Source organism: Cydia fagiglandana, chromosome 19 (genome assembly GCF_963556715.1).
Source record: "Cydia fagiglandana chromosome 19, ilCydFagi1.1, whole genome shotgun sequence".
Classification (NCBI taxonomy): Eukaryota; Metazoa; Arthropoda; class Insecta; order Lepidoptera; family Tortricidae; genus Cydia; species Cydia fagiglandana.
Window position 1 is genome coordinate 11,836,803 of NC_085950.1, and position 16,147 is coordinate 11,852,949.

A 16,147-nucleotide genomic window follows, 5' to 3' on the forward strand; every position below is an offset into this window, starting at 1 on the left:
ATGCTGTTAGTGCTGCCGAGCACACATCGTAGTAACGAGGCCACTCTTTTTCGTCTGATGCTATAAAAGTCGTCCGTTCGTTCGCTTTGCCATCATCATCATAACTATAATCTTAGGAGGAAAGCAGAATAAAACTAGCCCAGATAATGCCTAATTTCCCCTCCGAGTCGGAAGGTCTGATGACTGTCACTTTTGCAAAATGTAATAGTCTGCGCCACTTTAAGGATTAAGTTGCGAAAGAGGACTTCGAAATCCTATGTTTACATGATACACATCGGAAGATCTGCGTTGGAAGTAGCCAGCATCATGCTGATATAAAACCATTTCGTGGCACTTTCTCCTTCCTATGTTTTTCTGTTTTGTATATTTTTTCTTCTGTTTGTGCTTATTATTAAATTATTTATATACTACTATATTCCATAAAGCCGGGACGTGGTACAGTCACCTGCAGTAATATATACACAACAAAGGCCGCAAAAATATCTGGCACAATCTTATTTGTAGAGCCATAAGCGCGTGTCACATATTTTTGCGGCCTTCGAAGAGTAACATACTATTGCAGGTGACTGTACAAGCGTGTAATCGTATCCGTGGTATCGTCTTGGGTCGTCCCATTCGTTTTTCGTCAAGTTCTTAAATTAGTCCTATTCTGCTTTCGTCACTAATTCTACATTGAAAGCCACCGACGATTGTGACGAATGTAGAATGGGTGACGAAAGCAGAATAGGACTAATTTAAGAACTTGACGAAAAACGAATGGGACGACCCAAGACGATACCGTATCCGTGTCGTCCCCGTGCCGTGCCATGTAAATGCCAACAGTAAGCAAACAATTGCCGACTCAATGGCGTAAATTACCATTTTCGCCGACAATGAGCAGGTCGCCGACCCGGCGCGTGCGGCACGTACGAAATAGTTCTGCATCCGATATAACTGGTGCATAATATGCTATTATGTGTTAGATGTTAGATGCTATAAGACGAGAAAACAATAAGATAGGTATATTTATTTTAGCTGTAGGCGGGCGTGGCTCACTCTGCGATTTCGTCGCTTTGCTACAAGTAGCTAAAAGTCCATCCGTTCGACCCCAATTTTGGGGTTTGCCATAAGCCGTGCGTGGCGCTGTCCCCACCTAGAGGCCATCTGTGCTGATCGCGACAGACGCGTTTTGTTAGAGAGTGAGTCTTCTGTACCTAGTACTATTATTTATTCTGTGCTGCAGGGTGAAAAAAAAGAAAACAATATGAGGTTCTTAAAAAAGGGGTGTAGGTTACAAGTTTACAAAGGGTTAGCAACGCGCATGTATCACTACTATCCCTGCTGAGGGCCTACCGCGAACCTCATTCGACGAGTTGCCTCCCTGTCACACTTACGTACGAATTTACAAGTGCCACAGGGAGGCAACACGTCGAACGTGTTTCGCGGTAGACCATCCGGACTTGCAGGTGTGAAAAAAACAAGTTCGCATCGCACATCAACTCCATGGATGCACCTATGCTTAATTTAGCTAGTTAATTGCCGCAGCGAAAGTGTTAATAATTCTATTATGAACAACAGTATATAATATAAAGATAACCGATCAACTTAAAAAATCTATTAAGTAATGTGTGTAAGTAAATATCTGTATGTAGTTATTAATTTGACCAGAGTTTAAATTATTTATTATTTTTTAAATTTAGGCAAGTATAGCACTAATATTTTTTTTAATAAGGTCTAATTTAAGTCACAATAAAGAAGGTTCCAAATTCAAAACTGCAATAATGACAACGACTCAGGAAGATACATTCTTCCACAAAACCATACCATCTTTTCCTCACTCATTTAAAAAAGTAAGAGTGAAATTTAAACCCACGTCCAGAAGCCTTTTAAATCGCCATGTTTACATTAACCAATCGTTGCTTTCCCTTGTATAGAAATCGCAGTCAAGTGCACTCGACGTTTTCGCTTTCTTTAGACGTGTCACATGTGCTAACATGTCAATTAAGTCTAACTACGTGTTGCAATTTGCAATCGTAAAAGCTCATGAATATATCTGCTGGATGAGATATGGGGGAGGGGAATGACAGCACGGGATGGTCTTATACAACTTTCAGCAGGAGTAGCAGAAAAAGCGCTATTAGAGTCTGACCATCGAGTCGTGTCACAAGCTATTTTTTTTAATTCTTTATATGGCAACTTTTTTCCTATCAAAGAATCATGGTATAATAATATACTCCGCCTGGTACTCTCTTCCCGTCTTTTCGTGGTCACGTGACTGTCACAAGCCTACGTCATCATGCGACAGCGCTATATGATAATAATATGCGATAGCGCTATATATAGCGGCCATGTCATTGTGACGTAGACTTGTGTCACTCTGGGAAGAGAAGACCATGTTATATTAGACTATGTCAAAGAAGCTGTCAGTTTCAAGCTGTCATTTAATTTCATAGTAATTTTATTGCCAGGTGCGGTTTATATTGAAATTTCCGCGTTATCTTTGTGCCACGACTCGCTGGTCAGACTCTATGCCTACTTTTAAAACTGTAGTATTGTTGTTGCCCACCGGTACCTGGTGGCACCGAATCCGACCAAATCACGTAGGTTGTTTTTGGTATGTTGTCAAGAATGTTAAAACGTGTTTTTAATTTCGTCGCATTTTGTATGATCTGTCCCTCACGGGCACACGCGTATGGCCCTTCTATAGAAAATCCTATATCTATGTAATATTTAATTGCAGTTTTCCCAAGATATTTACTCAAGGCTATAGAGATTTTGATTGGTGATTAGAGCGAAAGCGAAATCATGGAATTTGTTTGTGTGTTTATCACGGACACTTTTACTGACAATGAGCTACGCTTAGCTACAATATATTTGCCCCTTCAATAACTATATAGCCACCTTATACTAAAATGAATTCTGTTTATAGGTGAATATAATTAATTTTTAGTTTAGGGTGGCCCGTTATTGACGAATTACCCTATCGTCGGGTAAGAATAGGTACGTTTGTGCCATACGCCACGCCACTTACATGGTTTGTAAGCGTAAACAAGCAAAAAAAATATTTTTTAATAGGTACTGTTGCTCAAAAAGTGCTACTTTACGTAGCTGTTTAGCGTGCGGAAAGTTGGTTATCTCGAACTAGTGCTTTTTCCTTTTCCAATTTTTTTAAATTTATACTTGTTCCAATTCACGACTACTTATTGATGAGTGTTAATATTAGTTTCCTTTAAACGTCGTAATCAGCATAAAAACCTACCGTTAATGTAAGAATACGAAAAATATTACATATTTCATATTTAATTACTTACCTCTTCATCATTATAACACGTTTATTTTTTAATATTCAATATTGAAAATTCCGTTCTTAATAAGTTGACTGAATGGAACGGAATAGCTGCCAAACGCCCATAGATATAATATACTTAAAGACGACGTCTAACCGAGCTGTCACTGTTACCACTTTTGTTTAGTGTACGATTAACAATGTTTTTCTTATTTTTTCGCAACTGTATTAAAAAACGTCGTTCGATACACGTGCGGAAATGTCATTCTTCACTCGTCCCGAGTCTTGCCACTCGCCTGCGGCTCGTGGCAAGATATCTCGGTACTCGTGAAGTAATGACATACCTTCCGCACTAGCATCGAAATGTACTATTTCGGAGTTTTACATTTAGGAAATATTGAACGTATTTATCATTTAGGCATATATGTTTACTATTTATAGTACCAAACAAATATTGTGAATACAGTGGTAATCATGAAATAAAAGCATTTTTATGATTGCCATATCCGTTTTTGATGAGTAAATGTTAAACGTATAATGAAACAGAAAATCATCACAAAAGTGTGATATATCCACAACTTTTGTGTCATATCATAACTTTTGTGATGATTTTCTGTTAACAAAGTGTAATTATCTTATAGTAAAATGCGGACACGGCACAACATTTTCAAAAATATCTTTTTTCATAAACCGATTAGTGTCAATTATAGCAAATTTTTTGTTATTTTAGGAATCACTAAAAAAAGATTTTCTCAAAAATGGATATGGCACAAACGTATTCTCAGCCGACGCTATATCAAGTACTTACCCACAACACAAGCTTTATTGAGATTACTATGGGACTAGGTCGATTTGCATATTGTTATTAAAAATGTGTGTGGCAGAACACACTTGTGTTTAGCCCATTAAGTGGTATAAAAATAACTTATCTAAAACATAAAAGATGAGCTTAATGTAAATTCACTGGTTCTAAGAAACAGTATATCTTCCACATCAAACCCAGCGAACTAGGCGATAAATTGCCGACAGTAAAATAAATACCAACAGAGAGTTCACTTTACTTTTTAAACGGTTTTAATAAAGCTTGCACTGTTTGGTGTTTGTTTGGGTAATATTTTGTTAAAAACGCTTTTATTTAGCTTCACTGCGCTTAATTTTATAAATATAATTTTATTTAGTGTGTTTCCAATCTTGTGAATAAAATAATAACTAATTTCCGGTGTCTGATCAGTTGGAATTTGAATAAGTACTTCCGTTACTTCGATGACATTGCAATTAGTTATGGGCTAAAATAGAGCTGATGTGATGATAGTTGATGATGCAGTCGGAACCAAAGGAACTTCTCGACGGAAAAACATAAACACATCAAGTTTAGGCATATTAGAAAGGTCTAAAAACTATTTGATAGAGATGCAAATGAAAAGAAGTAGAGTAAGCAATAAAAGTGTGTCACTAAAAGAATGTATTTTTCAGCTAAAGTTTATTACCATAAAGTTACATAAGATCAAAACTTGCAATTCTACTTGCAATCTTATGTAACTAACTACTTTAAAAAAAAATTGTAGGGGGTCTAGACAAAATGACAGTCGTTGATAGAAATCGTAGCATGTGTCATTTCAGAAAACTATTCTTTAGAGATATTTTACGAAAAAACTGTCACATGACAAGATGCCTTTAAAAGCGTATAGAGTCTGTGCGGAAAGAGAAGAGTCGTGGCAGAAACGGGAACTAACATTTTAAATTTTATATGGCAATCAAACCTTTGACATATGTCTTGTAAAAAGTAAACAAACTTCTGTCATTGTATATTATATTAACAAAAACCGCAAGTTTTATGCATAAAATATTTTCAAAACACGATGAAACCGTACATAAAACCACGAAAAATTATATTTAACATTGTTCGGTTTTGTCAGCGGGAAGAAAACGGCTAAAAGCCGACTATCGACTTACAAAAAGTCGCGGAACGTGTTTCCGCTATTCACGGGTATTGATGTTGTATTTAATATTAAATAATTACCTATTTAATAAGCCCCCTAAGTAACTTGTCTCCGGTACATAATCGGTAAGTATATTAATTCAAAATATATTAATTTTCATAAATATGCAGGTCATTCATGATCTTTAAAATAACTGACAAATAGTCTTGATACTTGCCATTTTATGCACATTTATATGTAATTTTTTTTCAGGATTGTGTAAAAGTACCTACGGTATCTCGAATAAAAGACCGCTAAGTAGGTGATATGCAAGAATTCGTAATCTACGTGCCGGATTCAAGCACATCCAGTTCCTCACATCAGTCCCTGGTTGTTCTGAAACTAGCTCAAACATAAGTGACATTGAATATTTTAATTCAGACTTCGATTACAAAGAATAAAACTTTTTCATAAAAATATTTCTTTATTTGTAAGTTCGTTTACTAGGTTCTGTTAGTTACGAAATTATAAGTATTTCATATTTAGCAGACTTTTCGGCGAAGTAAAATATCGTGAGATGAGAGAACCGGACATATCCCAATAAGGCCTACCTACTTATGCACTATTTTTATTCATATTCATATTTATTATTAATAATGTACAGATACATTACAAGTCAAGTTTACAATTGGTTAAATATATCCCAGATAGTAAAATTACAGGTCTAATGCCCAATTTCTACCCGATCTACCCGGTTTTGTATTAAAATAACTGTTGGACTGCACATATTAGGTAGTACATAAATGAGACTCTATCTTGTTTGGTACTAAAATTACAGTTGTTTGGTACTAAAGTTACAAATTCTTAACTAGTTTTAGCAGTTTTGTCAATCGCACTGTCACTTTTTAGTATGTGAGACATAAAAACAAGAGTGTGTTTTAAAAAGAAAACTAGTGCCTGCGCTAAATCAGAGGATTGATTTGACGAGCCGACACCACCACCAGGCTCCGTTTAGTAAGCCGTGGTAAAAAACCGGAACAAAAGGGATACAAGTATCATGACCTTTAGTGTCGTACTATAATCACGTGACCAGTGTTGTCAGCATAGCAAAAACCATAAAATAGCACTGGCGCGCCCTCAAATCCCACGACTCTTCTCTTTCCGCACAGACTCTAAACAAGAATACTTTTATATTTATATTTTTCGCAACCCGAAATTACCTACAAGACCAAACTTTCCCATGGTATGAAGTGAACCATCTGCGCTTAGTTTCTCCGATTAGTTCTGTGCTATTTATTTTGAGTCTCAACCTATTTTGAGCCTCGCAACAGAGTAATTTTATCTCGCAAGATATACAGCCTGTCTTCGCGCTACAGCGAAACTAAAAGTGCCTTCGGTTTTTAAAGGCATTGAGCCTGATTCAGATTGAAGACCTTGATATGGTTTTGATGTGATCTTGACGATCATCTTGATCAGCGGTCGGCAACCTTTTAGCAGCCAAGAGTCTCTCTACCCTCAAATGGCTCCTTAAGCCATTTTATTTTTATTTAAATACCTAAAGATACAGACAATAGCAATGAGCAAATTGCAGAACATTTTCAAATTTCCGCAATTTCTGGAAACTTCCATGAGAATATTCTCAATGCCCACTTAGAAAGTTCCCGTTCAGGGGGCCGATTTTTGAATTTCGATCACTCGATTTCGTCACTCGAAAATCGGTGGAAAACGGCGAAATGCTAATTTTTGAAATACGAGCGATCAAAATTTGGAATCTAGTGGTATTGACCACTCGATTTCAATTCTATTAGTAGAATTTAAACGCCTAGTAGTGGAGATATCCTTTAACGAAATACACGAAATCGAGTGGTCGAATTTCAAAAATCTGCCCCTGATTAGAGATTATTACTCAACTATCTTAACTCTTGACGACTGTTTCATTTAACTTTTATGTAACTCTTTGGCTTTTATTTCATATGCCATAGATATCGAGCAGAAGGTTTGGCGAATTATCGATTACTAATGACAATTAATGACGAATACGTGAAGAAAAAGAAACCGGGCAAGTGCGAGTCCGACTCGCGCACGAAGGGTTCCGTACCATATGCAAAAAAGGCAAAAAAAAAACGGTCACCCATCCAAGTACTGACCCCGCCCGACGTTGCTTAACTTCGGTCAAAAATCACGTTTGTTTATTGCACAAAATACAAATAAAATGTACAAATGGCGGACTTAATGCCTAAAGGCATTCTCTACCAGTCAACCATAGGGCTAAACAGAGATGTAATAAAAATGGTGCGAGAAGAAAAGTAAGCGAATTTAGTTAACTAGGAACTATTGCAAACAACTGAAAAACATTGTTGTATGGGAGCCCCACTTAAATCTTTATTTTATTCTGTTTTTAGTATTTGTTGTTATAGCAGCAACAGAAATACATTATCTGTAAAAATTTCAACTATCTAGCTATCACGGTTCCTGAGATACAGCCTGGTGACAGATGGACGGACAGCAGAGTCTTAGTAATAGGGTCCCGTTTTACCCTTTGGGTACGGAACCCTAAAAATACCGAAAACACTTCATGTGAATTGAGCAAATTTTGTAAATTCTCTTTGGCACATTTTGTTCGCACTTGGTGCGGGTGAGATGTCTGACGACTCGAACCATGGTCGTATCAAAGCGAGACGGAACCTTTATCAAAATGTTATAAACAGAATAGGCCTCTTTAGCGGTTGTTTTATCACTGGGTTGGGTATCAACGATAATCTGAGACCTAAGATAGCATCTAGATACAAGACAAGCCAGTGGATGGTGGAACACAGCTGAATAATACATAGATTATTTATTTATTTAAACTTTATTACACTAAATACAAATAAAATGTACAAATGGCGGACTTAATGCCTGAAAGCATTCTCTACCAGACATTCATAGGGCTAAACAGAGAGAATTTAATTAGGAACTATTGGAAACAACTGAAAAATATAATAAACTACATATACAATACCAGATAAAAATAATAAAATATATACAATGAATATACTACTACAATAATTCTCACATACATATTAATATATTACGAAATAGATTAATAATAGATAATATCATAATAGATTATGCGTGCAGATGACTATTTAAACTATTCAGTTGTAGTGGAATTTAATGATTTAACAATGAAGTCTCCAAAACAGTTTTAAAGTGAATTTTAAAGGTGAATTTAAAGCGTAGGTAGGTATTTGTGTAAAGTTGATATCGACATGACAATATTTAGCACAGAAATTTAGCATGGGACACCTAAAATTGCGATTTCAGTTTTTGCTGAAAAAAAGGACTTTTCAAAAACGTTGTCCAAATCATATTGTCCTCTCTTACAGCACTGCTGCATGCATGGGCTCGAAACAAAATTGTCAGTACATTGGCAGAGCCCTATTGTTTTCCCTGGTACTTAGCCCTTTTCACATACCTATGATGTAATCCTACCCGTCAAAAAAAAAAAATCATTATTTTTTTTCTTTCAGTACAAACGGTATTTCTTGTATTTGGATTTAGTTATTGCAGAGTATTACCATATAAAATTAAATTACATTAGTATAAGCATTAAATATTAGTAATTATTAAACAAAAACATTAGTTTTGAACAAACGCGAGAACCTCAAAAAATGGGGTCACCTGACGAAAACATACGCATCGGGGCTCGTAATAAGGTCCCGTTTTTACCCTTTGGGTACGGAACCCTAATAAAATAAAAAAAACAACGGGTTGCACTCCGGGAGTGCCGGCAGAAGTGAAAACTCAATGAATGTCTGCAGCACTATATATAATTGAGGTTAACGCCATTTAGCGTTATTTCGTCGCATTACTTGAAACCCCTAAGCATATCACTGTTACTACTCGAGTTATATTATACTAGTTAGAGGGAAACTCACTAGATGGCATTTAAATCAATAAAGAACAACTCATTGTAACAGTTTTTCGATCAGGTCACGTGTCCGTCTTACGTCTTACGGTCACGTGACACCTGTCGCGAGTTTAAAATTTTTTGCCCATCACAAAAAGTGCACAGCGCCATTAAAATGGTTTTCACTTCAAACATTGATCCTATTTACAGTTCCATACAGTTGACCCCCGAGCGCTGGTAGCCTAGCGGTAAGAGCGTGCGACTTTCAATCCAAAGGATGTTTACCAGTCGCTTTTCGGTGAAGGAAAACATCGTGAGGAAACCGGGCTAATCCTAATAAGGCCTAGTATCCCCTCTGGGTTGGAAGGTCAGATGGCAGTGGCTTCCGTAAAAACTAGTGCCTACATCAAATCTTGGGATTAGTTGTCAAGCGGACCCCAGGCTCCCCTGAGCCGTGGCTAAATGCCGGGGAAGAAGACAGTTGACCCCCCGAGCCTACTGTTATCTGCGCACATTTTATCTTGCTGGCTGCGACTGCGACGACGATCTTCCATTAGTCTAAGAAAGAGGCGGGCTATTTATTTTGGTCCGTTGTTATAGCGGCAACAGAAATACATCATATGTGAAAATTTCAACTGTCTAGTTATCACGGTTCGTGAAATACAGCCTGGTGACAGACAGACGGACAGACGGACAGTGGAGTCTTAATAATAGGGTCCCGTTTTTACCCTACGGAACCCTACTAAAATAAAATAAAATGATCCTATTTACAGTTCATACAGTTGACCCCCGAGCCTACTGTTATCTCCGCACATTTTATCTCGCTGGCCCACGACTGCGACGACGATCTTCCATTAGTCTATGAAAGGGGCGGGCTATTTATTTTGATCCGTTGTTGTTAGCCGAGGGGTAAAATAAATAAAGTTAGACCAAGAAAATGAAGAAAAGTCTGCAGCGATTACGATAGCCCATGCAGTGCAAGTGTTATTTATACGTCCTAATTTCATAGAAGTTTGACGTTTAAAAAACACTTGCACTGCGTGGACTATCAAAATCGCTGCAGACTTTTTTTGATCTAACTCTTATAATTTCATCGAAATCGTTATAGCAGTTTCCGAGATCCAGGAAAGATTATATATAAATAAATAAATATATATACAAGAATTACTCGTTTAAAGGTATAGTTCGTTTTTTAGGGTTTCGTACCCAAAGGGTAAAACGGGACCCTATTACTAAGACTTCGCTGTCCGTCCGTCCGTCCGTCCGTCCGTCTGTCACCAGGCTGTATCTCACCGACCGTAATAGCTAGACAGTTGAAATTTTCACAGATGATGTATTTCTGTTGCCGCTATAACAACAAATACTAAAAACAGAATAAAATAAAGATTTAAATGGGGCTTCCATACAACAAACGTGATTTTTGACCAAAGTTAAGCAACGTCGGGAGTGGTCAGTACTTGGATGGGTGACCGTTTTTTTTTCTTTTTTTTTGCACTTTGGTACGGAACCCTTCGTGCGCGAGTCCGACTCGCACTTGCCCGGTTTTTTAGCATTAGAAAGAACTCCACAGAAGTAAGCGTGCAGTTTTTATCAGGCTCTTTAATTGTTAATAATTATTGAATTATCTAATGTAGCACGGTCAATAGATATAATTTACTTCAAATTATTACCGCTAAAAGTGCCGGATTTGGAACCACAAGCTTACTTCTGCGAAGTTCTTTCTAATGCTAAAAAAACGAACTATAGGTATAAGATTTATTGGAGTTATTATAACTTTTATTACAAAATACAAGGAAAAGATTTCAATGTGCGCTAAAATAACGTATCTACTCGTAACTCGTAACACAAAGTAAGTATGCAACGCCTGTACGGCTACCATCAGTGGCATTGACATAAACGCTATCCTGAACGTTATTTAGGTACTTTCTATGTATGTATATATCTTTCGCACTAATATGTCAGTACGAGCGAGATGCATAGAAAGTAAATTACGTTCACGATAGCGTTTATGTCAATGCCAAACTGTAGCCGTACTGGACAATACAGTCGTGTCCAAAACTTCATAAGGACGTTATCCGCTCAGATTGGTCGGGGTCCGCACGCGACCGCGACCAGGGAAGTCCATTAGTGGCTAGGGCAATAAGAAACTTCAATCCTCAGGCGGCCGGCACACTGGTGCCTGTGTGATAACTATCTTAGGGCCTCTTGTACCATTCCACTATCCCGGGATTAATCGGTTAAACTTAAAGTCGCCATGGTTACCAGTACAATTTGACACTAAGTTAACGGTTTAACTGCTTAACCCCGGGTTAGTGGGACGGTGCAAGTGGGCCTTAAGGGCTAATTTACACGGCGCGCGAACTACTACGCCATTTTAGTTACATTGCGGACTATTGGTTACGTTCAATTCAACCGACCGATCAAAAACCGTAATGTAATGGAACTCGCACGCGACGCGACGTCAAAGATATGTTTACACTTTTTGCCTTATTACAAAGGAGTAAGGTGCAAAAGTGTAAACATATTTTTGACGTCGACTGTGGCAGCTATAACTCATAGGCACGTGACCTGTGACCCGACTGCACCGCGGTGCAACAATGCGACCAAGATCAGGCGCAATTGGGATGTGACCCACATTCGCTGATAGGTCACTAATGTCACTATTGCTTGACGCCGCTTTTGATCGGTTCACACCTGCATGACAAACTATAGGTAGGGGTTTTATAAGTAGATATTTGTTATTTGTGATAGGTGCTGATAGTACTTAACCAAATCTAAACGAGTGTCGAGATTGTACAAGCCAAACGTTTGAAAAACTTTAAGCCGGCTACAACTATAGTTACACACTAAACTATAGTTAACGACTACAACTAAAAAGTAGTACACAAATGGTGCTACTTTACCGCCCTATTACGGTAACTAGCACATTACGTGCTTATGTCGAAAATTTAAAGGGCCATATGTAAAACGTAAAATACACATTTTTTTTTAAATTATGAATGGGCTTACTCATGGCCACAGACTATCCGAGGCGTAGACGTGCTCAAACACACACACACACACACACACACGCACGCACACGCACACACACACACACACACACACACACATATATGCACATGCGAAAAGGTAATTCGCAACTCGTGTCGATGTAAAACACTCCCTTCGGTTGTGTTTCAATTGATCGCCACTTGTTGCGAATTTCCTACTTTTCGAACTTGTATAAAAATGTACATTTTTTAATTATTATTTTGGTTTTTTTGCTTACTGTGGGACTACATCGATTAGTGTACCTAAAATAAAATTGTTCTATAGTATTTATTTCTTTTTAGTTTCATTTAGTTCTTAAAACTTTACAAGCCTCAATCAATTATAGAAAACTAGAACTTGTTGAGATTACGAGCATTACAGGAACCAAGCTCAATTCTTTGATTCTTACAATTTTTTTTTGGTTACAGCGGCATCGTGGATTGAGGCCGCCCGCGACGCGTCATGCCCACGGATCTGCGGGCCCGCGCTGCAAGGAGAGCCAGTGTGCGCCACCGATGGATACATCTACCCTTCGCTCTGCGAAATGAGGAAGAAGACTTGTGGGAAAGGTCAGCTCATTTATAATTTGTAAGCTTGTTTCATATCACTACACCTTATAACCTCTAAGCCGCCCGGGTCGCTAGTTTACAATAAGATATTTATTACATTATTATTTTAATATGCTAAAGGAACCACGCTCAGTTCTCAGTATACCTACTGATTTATAATTAGTAGAAGCACTAGCTGGCTTGAGCGAAATGAGCTACCATCTGAACATTCAAGGGGAAAACTATAAGTACATACCTAGGACGTAGTTACCTAAATACTCTACTAGTAGAGAATTTTATGTTTTGGTTTCCAATAATAGCACCTAGCTTCTTATTGACAACACAATGTTGATCAGACATAATTAAAACCTTAACCTTAAACATTTCCAGGTGTCCGACTGGCCCCTGAACAAGGGTCGTGCTCCCGCGCCCAAGGGTCCAAGTGTGACCACCGCTGCACATCCGAACGGGACCCGGTGTGCGGCACTGATGGAAGAACCTACCTCAATCGGTGCATGCTGCAGGTGGAGATATGCAGGTACTAGTTATCATCATCATGAAGATGAGGAGTAGTAGGTAAGCGTGGTATGGGCATGTTATGAGGAGGGATGAATGCCATATAGGCAAAAGATATTAGGGATGAATGTTAATGGACGGAGAGCGGATGGTAGACCCAAAAAAATGGATGGATTGTGTTAGAGAGGATATGAGAAAGAAAGGAGTGAGTGCTGAGGTGACGAAAGACAGAGGAGAATGGAAGAGAAAAACATGTTGTGCCGACCTTACATAACGTGGGATAAGGGCAGGGAGAAGAAGAAGAAGAGTTGTCATCATCATACACTTCTAACAACACCATAAAAAGTACAATCGCCTCGACTCGCGGTGTTCCAGCCTTAGGGCGATACTCATTTGAATGCCTTCCAGGTAGCAGGTAGTAACGATTAAGGCAAAATTTTCTTAACTCGAACACCGCGAGCTCAGGTTATACCTAGTCAGCAAGGGACTTGCAAGGGGCTGTCTTTGGCCTCCTTATTTCTAGACTTATTGAATTTCCCGAATTTAATATAAATCCAGAAAAGAAAAACATTGGCGCTATGATCGATCAGGAGATACGACGACAATCTACTTCGGTTTTCGGTCATTAGATCAATAGTGGCCGGGTCTCTCTTTATCCTCCGTTATATCCTAAACATTGATACGTCTCAGTCAGTCCATGGCGTTGATTACAGTAGAATAGAAATTTTAAGAAGATTAGTCCTTTAATTGATACGTCCATCTGGGAATAAAGTTGCAGTAGCAATACAAAAAGCATTTAAGCGCAGAGAGGGCTAAATGCTGATTATTCAAGTTAACAGTTGGATAGACTGACTCTTGATCCCTGATTACTATGGTTCTTGATATCAAAATATAATATGGTCGGTAGAAGCAAGAAGCCAGAAACAAACATATATTTGAACATTATTTTTGTATCCGTCTCTTTCTCTCTTCCAGGGTTGGCATCGGCCTGTCTCACTTAGGCGCCTGCAACAACATCAGTGCCCATCGCGAGAACTGTCCGGTTGACTGCTCCCAAGCACCACTGGACGGGCCCATCTGCGGCTCTGACGGAAATGTGTACAAGAGCACTTGTCAGATGAAACTGCTGACGTGCGGGTAAGTTCTGATTGGTCAGATCATGGAACTGTTCCATTGTCTTCTAAACGCCATTGGATTCACCGATATTTATGTGGCTCTGGTGGGAATGTCACACAATTGTCCTATGAAACTGCTGACGTGCGGGTGAGTTCTGATGTCTGCTCAGATCATGGAATTGTTCCATTGTCTTCTTCTGAACGCCATTGAATTAAGCCATATGTGGCTCTGGTGGGAATGTACAAGAACATACAATTGTCCGATGAAACTGCTGAATGTTTCTCTCTGAATGAATCTGAGAGCAGGATATGATTGCCTAGCCTAGCTGAAGGGTACTTCTAAGTGTGACAAGTTTGGTACTATAGGTAATTTAACTGTTGATGGTTAAACAAATAGCTAATAAATGAATTTTGATCCCTTGCATCTTATATGGGGCATTATCTACGAAAAAGGGTCCTTATTGTCGATGGTGGTTACGCCGCATAACGTCACGCGGCATTGTATTAATATCGGAGCATCGATAATGATGGCGTAAGCGCCATCGACAATAAGGCCCCTTTTCACCGATAACGTCACATATAATCTAGTTGAGGGATTGCAAAGTTTACATTCTCGAGAGAGGTAAGAAGGTACATATTAATAAAATCATATAAGGTACTTTGAAGAGGACTTCATTACAAAAATTAATAGACAAGCATAACTGTGTACGTCAAATTTATTTACGGATATAGGTCAAAATTTAACCGAAATTGCTTGTGAAGTTTTACCATCAGCCAATTCATCGCCTTATTCCTATGCTAGCTTGCATCTTTCCATCATCCTGCTATCCTTCCATCTTGTTCTGAACAAGATGGAAAGATGTAGTGCTAAAGGACATGAGTGAGTGCAAGTTATCCGAGGACGATGTCGTGGGCGAAGTGGAGAAGGTTAAGCAGGAAAGCTGACCCCGCCACCATGTGGCATAAATAGCTAGGAAGAGAAAGATTCCTATGCCACCTTGATTGAGACATTGCAGTTTGTCTAGATACAATAGATACATACTGACTGCCGTATTCGAACTTCAAGATATTCACAAGAGACGACACGGACTAGATCCATTCTAGATACGTTATAGTTTAGATATCAACTAGTTCTCTTTTGCAGCGCAATACGGGCAACCAATGTCACTTTTACGTTAGATAGCGTAAGATATCTATTAGATGTGAATTGGATCTCTAAGTCATATCCTGAGGAAATCGTGCAAGAGTATCTCCAGAATCGCGCAAATGTCAAATTTGACAGGTTAGATCTTAAACATATCGTTATCGTATCTTGGTGATGTCTAAAACATCTAATAGATGTCTATTTCATAATACGAATCGGGCCCTGAGCACCGTGATCATAACAATCATACGATTGCAGATCATTAAAAGAACACATTATCCGTATCAGACTAACTTACCCAAGCGAATCATTGTGAGTTATGATAACAACCGTAAGTGGCAGCGTAACTCAAACAATTTTTACATTTAATGGAGTGCGAATACACGTACATGCCTCGTCGACCACAAAAAGTCCTTAAAACTAGTGCAATAAGGTTGAAATTATCGGGTTTGTTGAAGCGAAAAGGATTAACCGTGACAGGAAGCGTCTAGAAATATTGCTGGTTTATGGGATTTGCGAGACGGATACAATTACCATGAAGAAATTAATGACGTCAGGTGCAAATATTTTTTTTTAATACAGTTGCTCAAAAAGTGCTACTTTACGTAGCTGTTTAGCGTGCGGAAAGTTGGTTATCTCGAACTAGTGCTTTTTACTTTTCCAATTTTTTTAAATTTATACTTGTTCCAATTCACGACTACTTATTGATGAGTGTTAA

At 38.4% G+C, this 16,147-nt stretch overlaps 1 protein-coding gene across 1 annotated transcript in view; it reads left to right on the forward strand.

The window, feature by feature from the left end:
• LOC134673792 (agrin) overlaps positions 1–16,147 on the forward strand; it is a 143,704-nt gene that overhangs the window by 113,936 nt on the left and 13,621 nt on the right. The window contains exons 3-5 of the mRNA XM_063531820.1: positions 12,535–12,675; positions 13,045–13,192; positions 14,146–14,307. Coding sequence (XP_063387890.1) covers positions 12,535–12,675; positions 13,045–13,192; positions 14,146–14,307 — 451 coding nt within the window. The remainder of the gene's footprint in view (positions 1–12,534; positions 12,676–13,044; positions 13,193–14,145; positions 14,308–16,147) is intronic.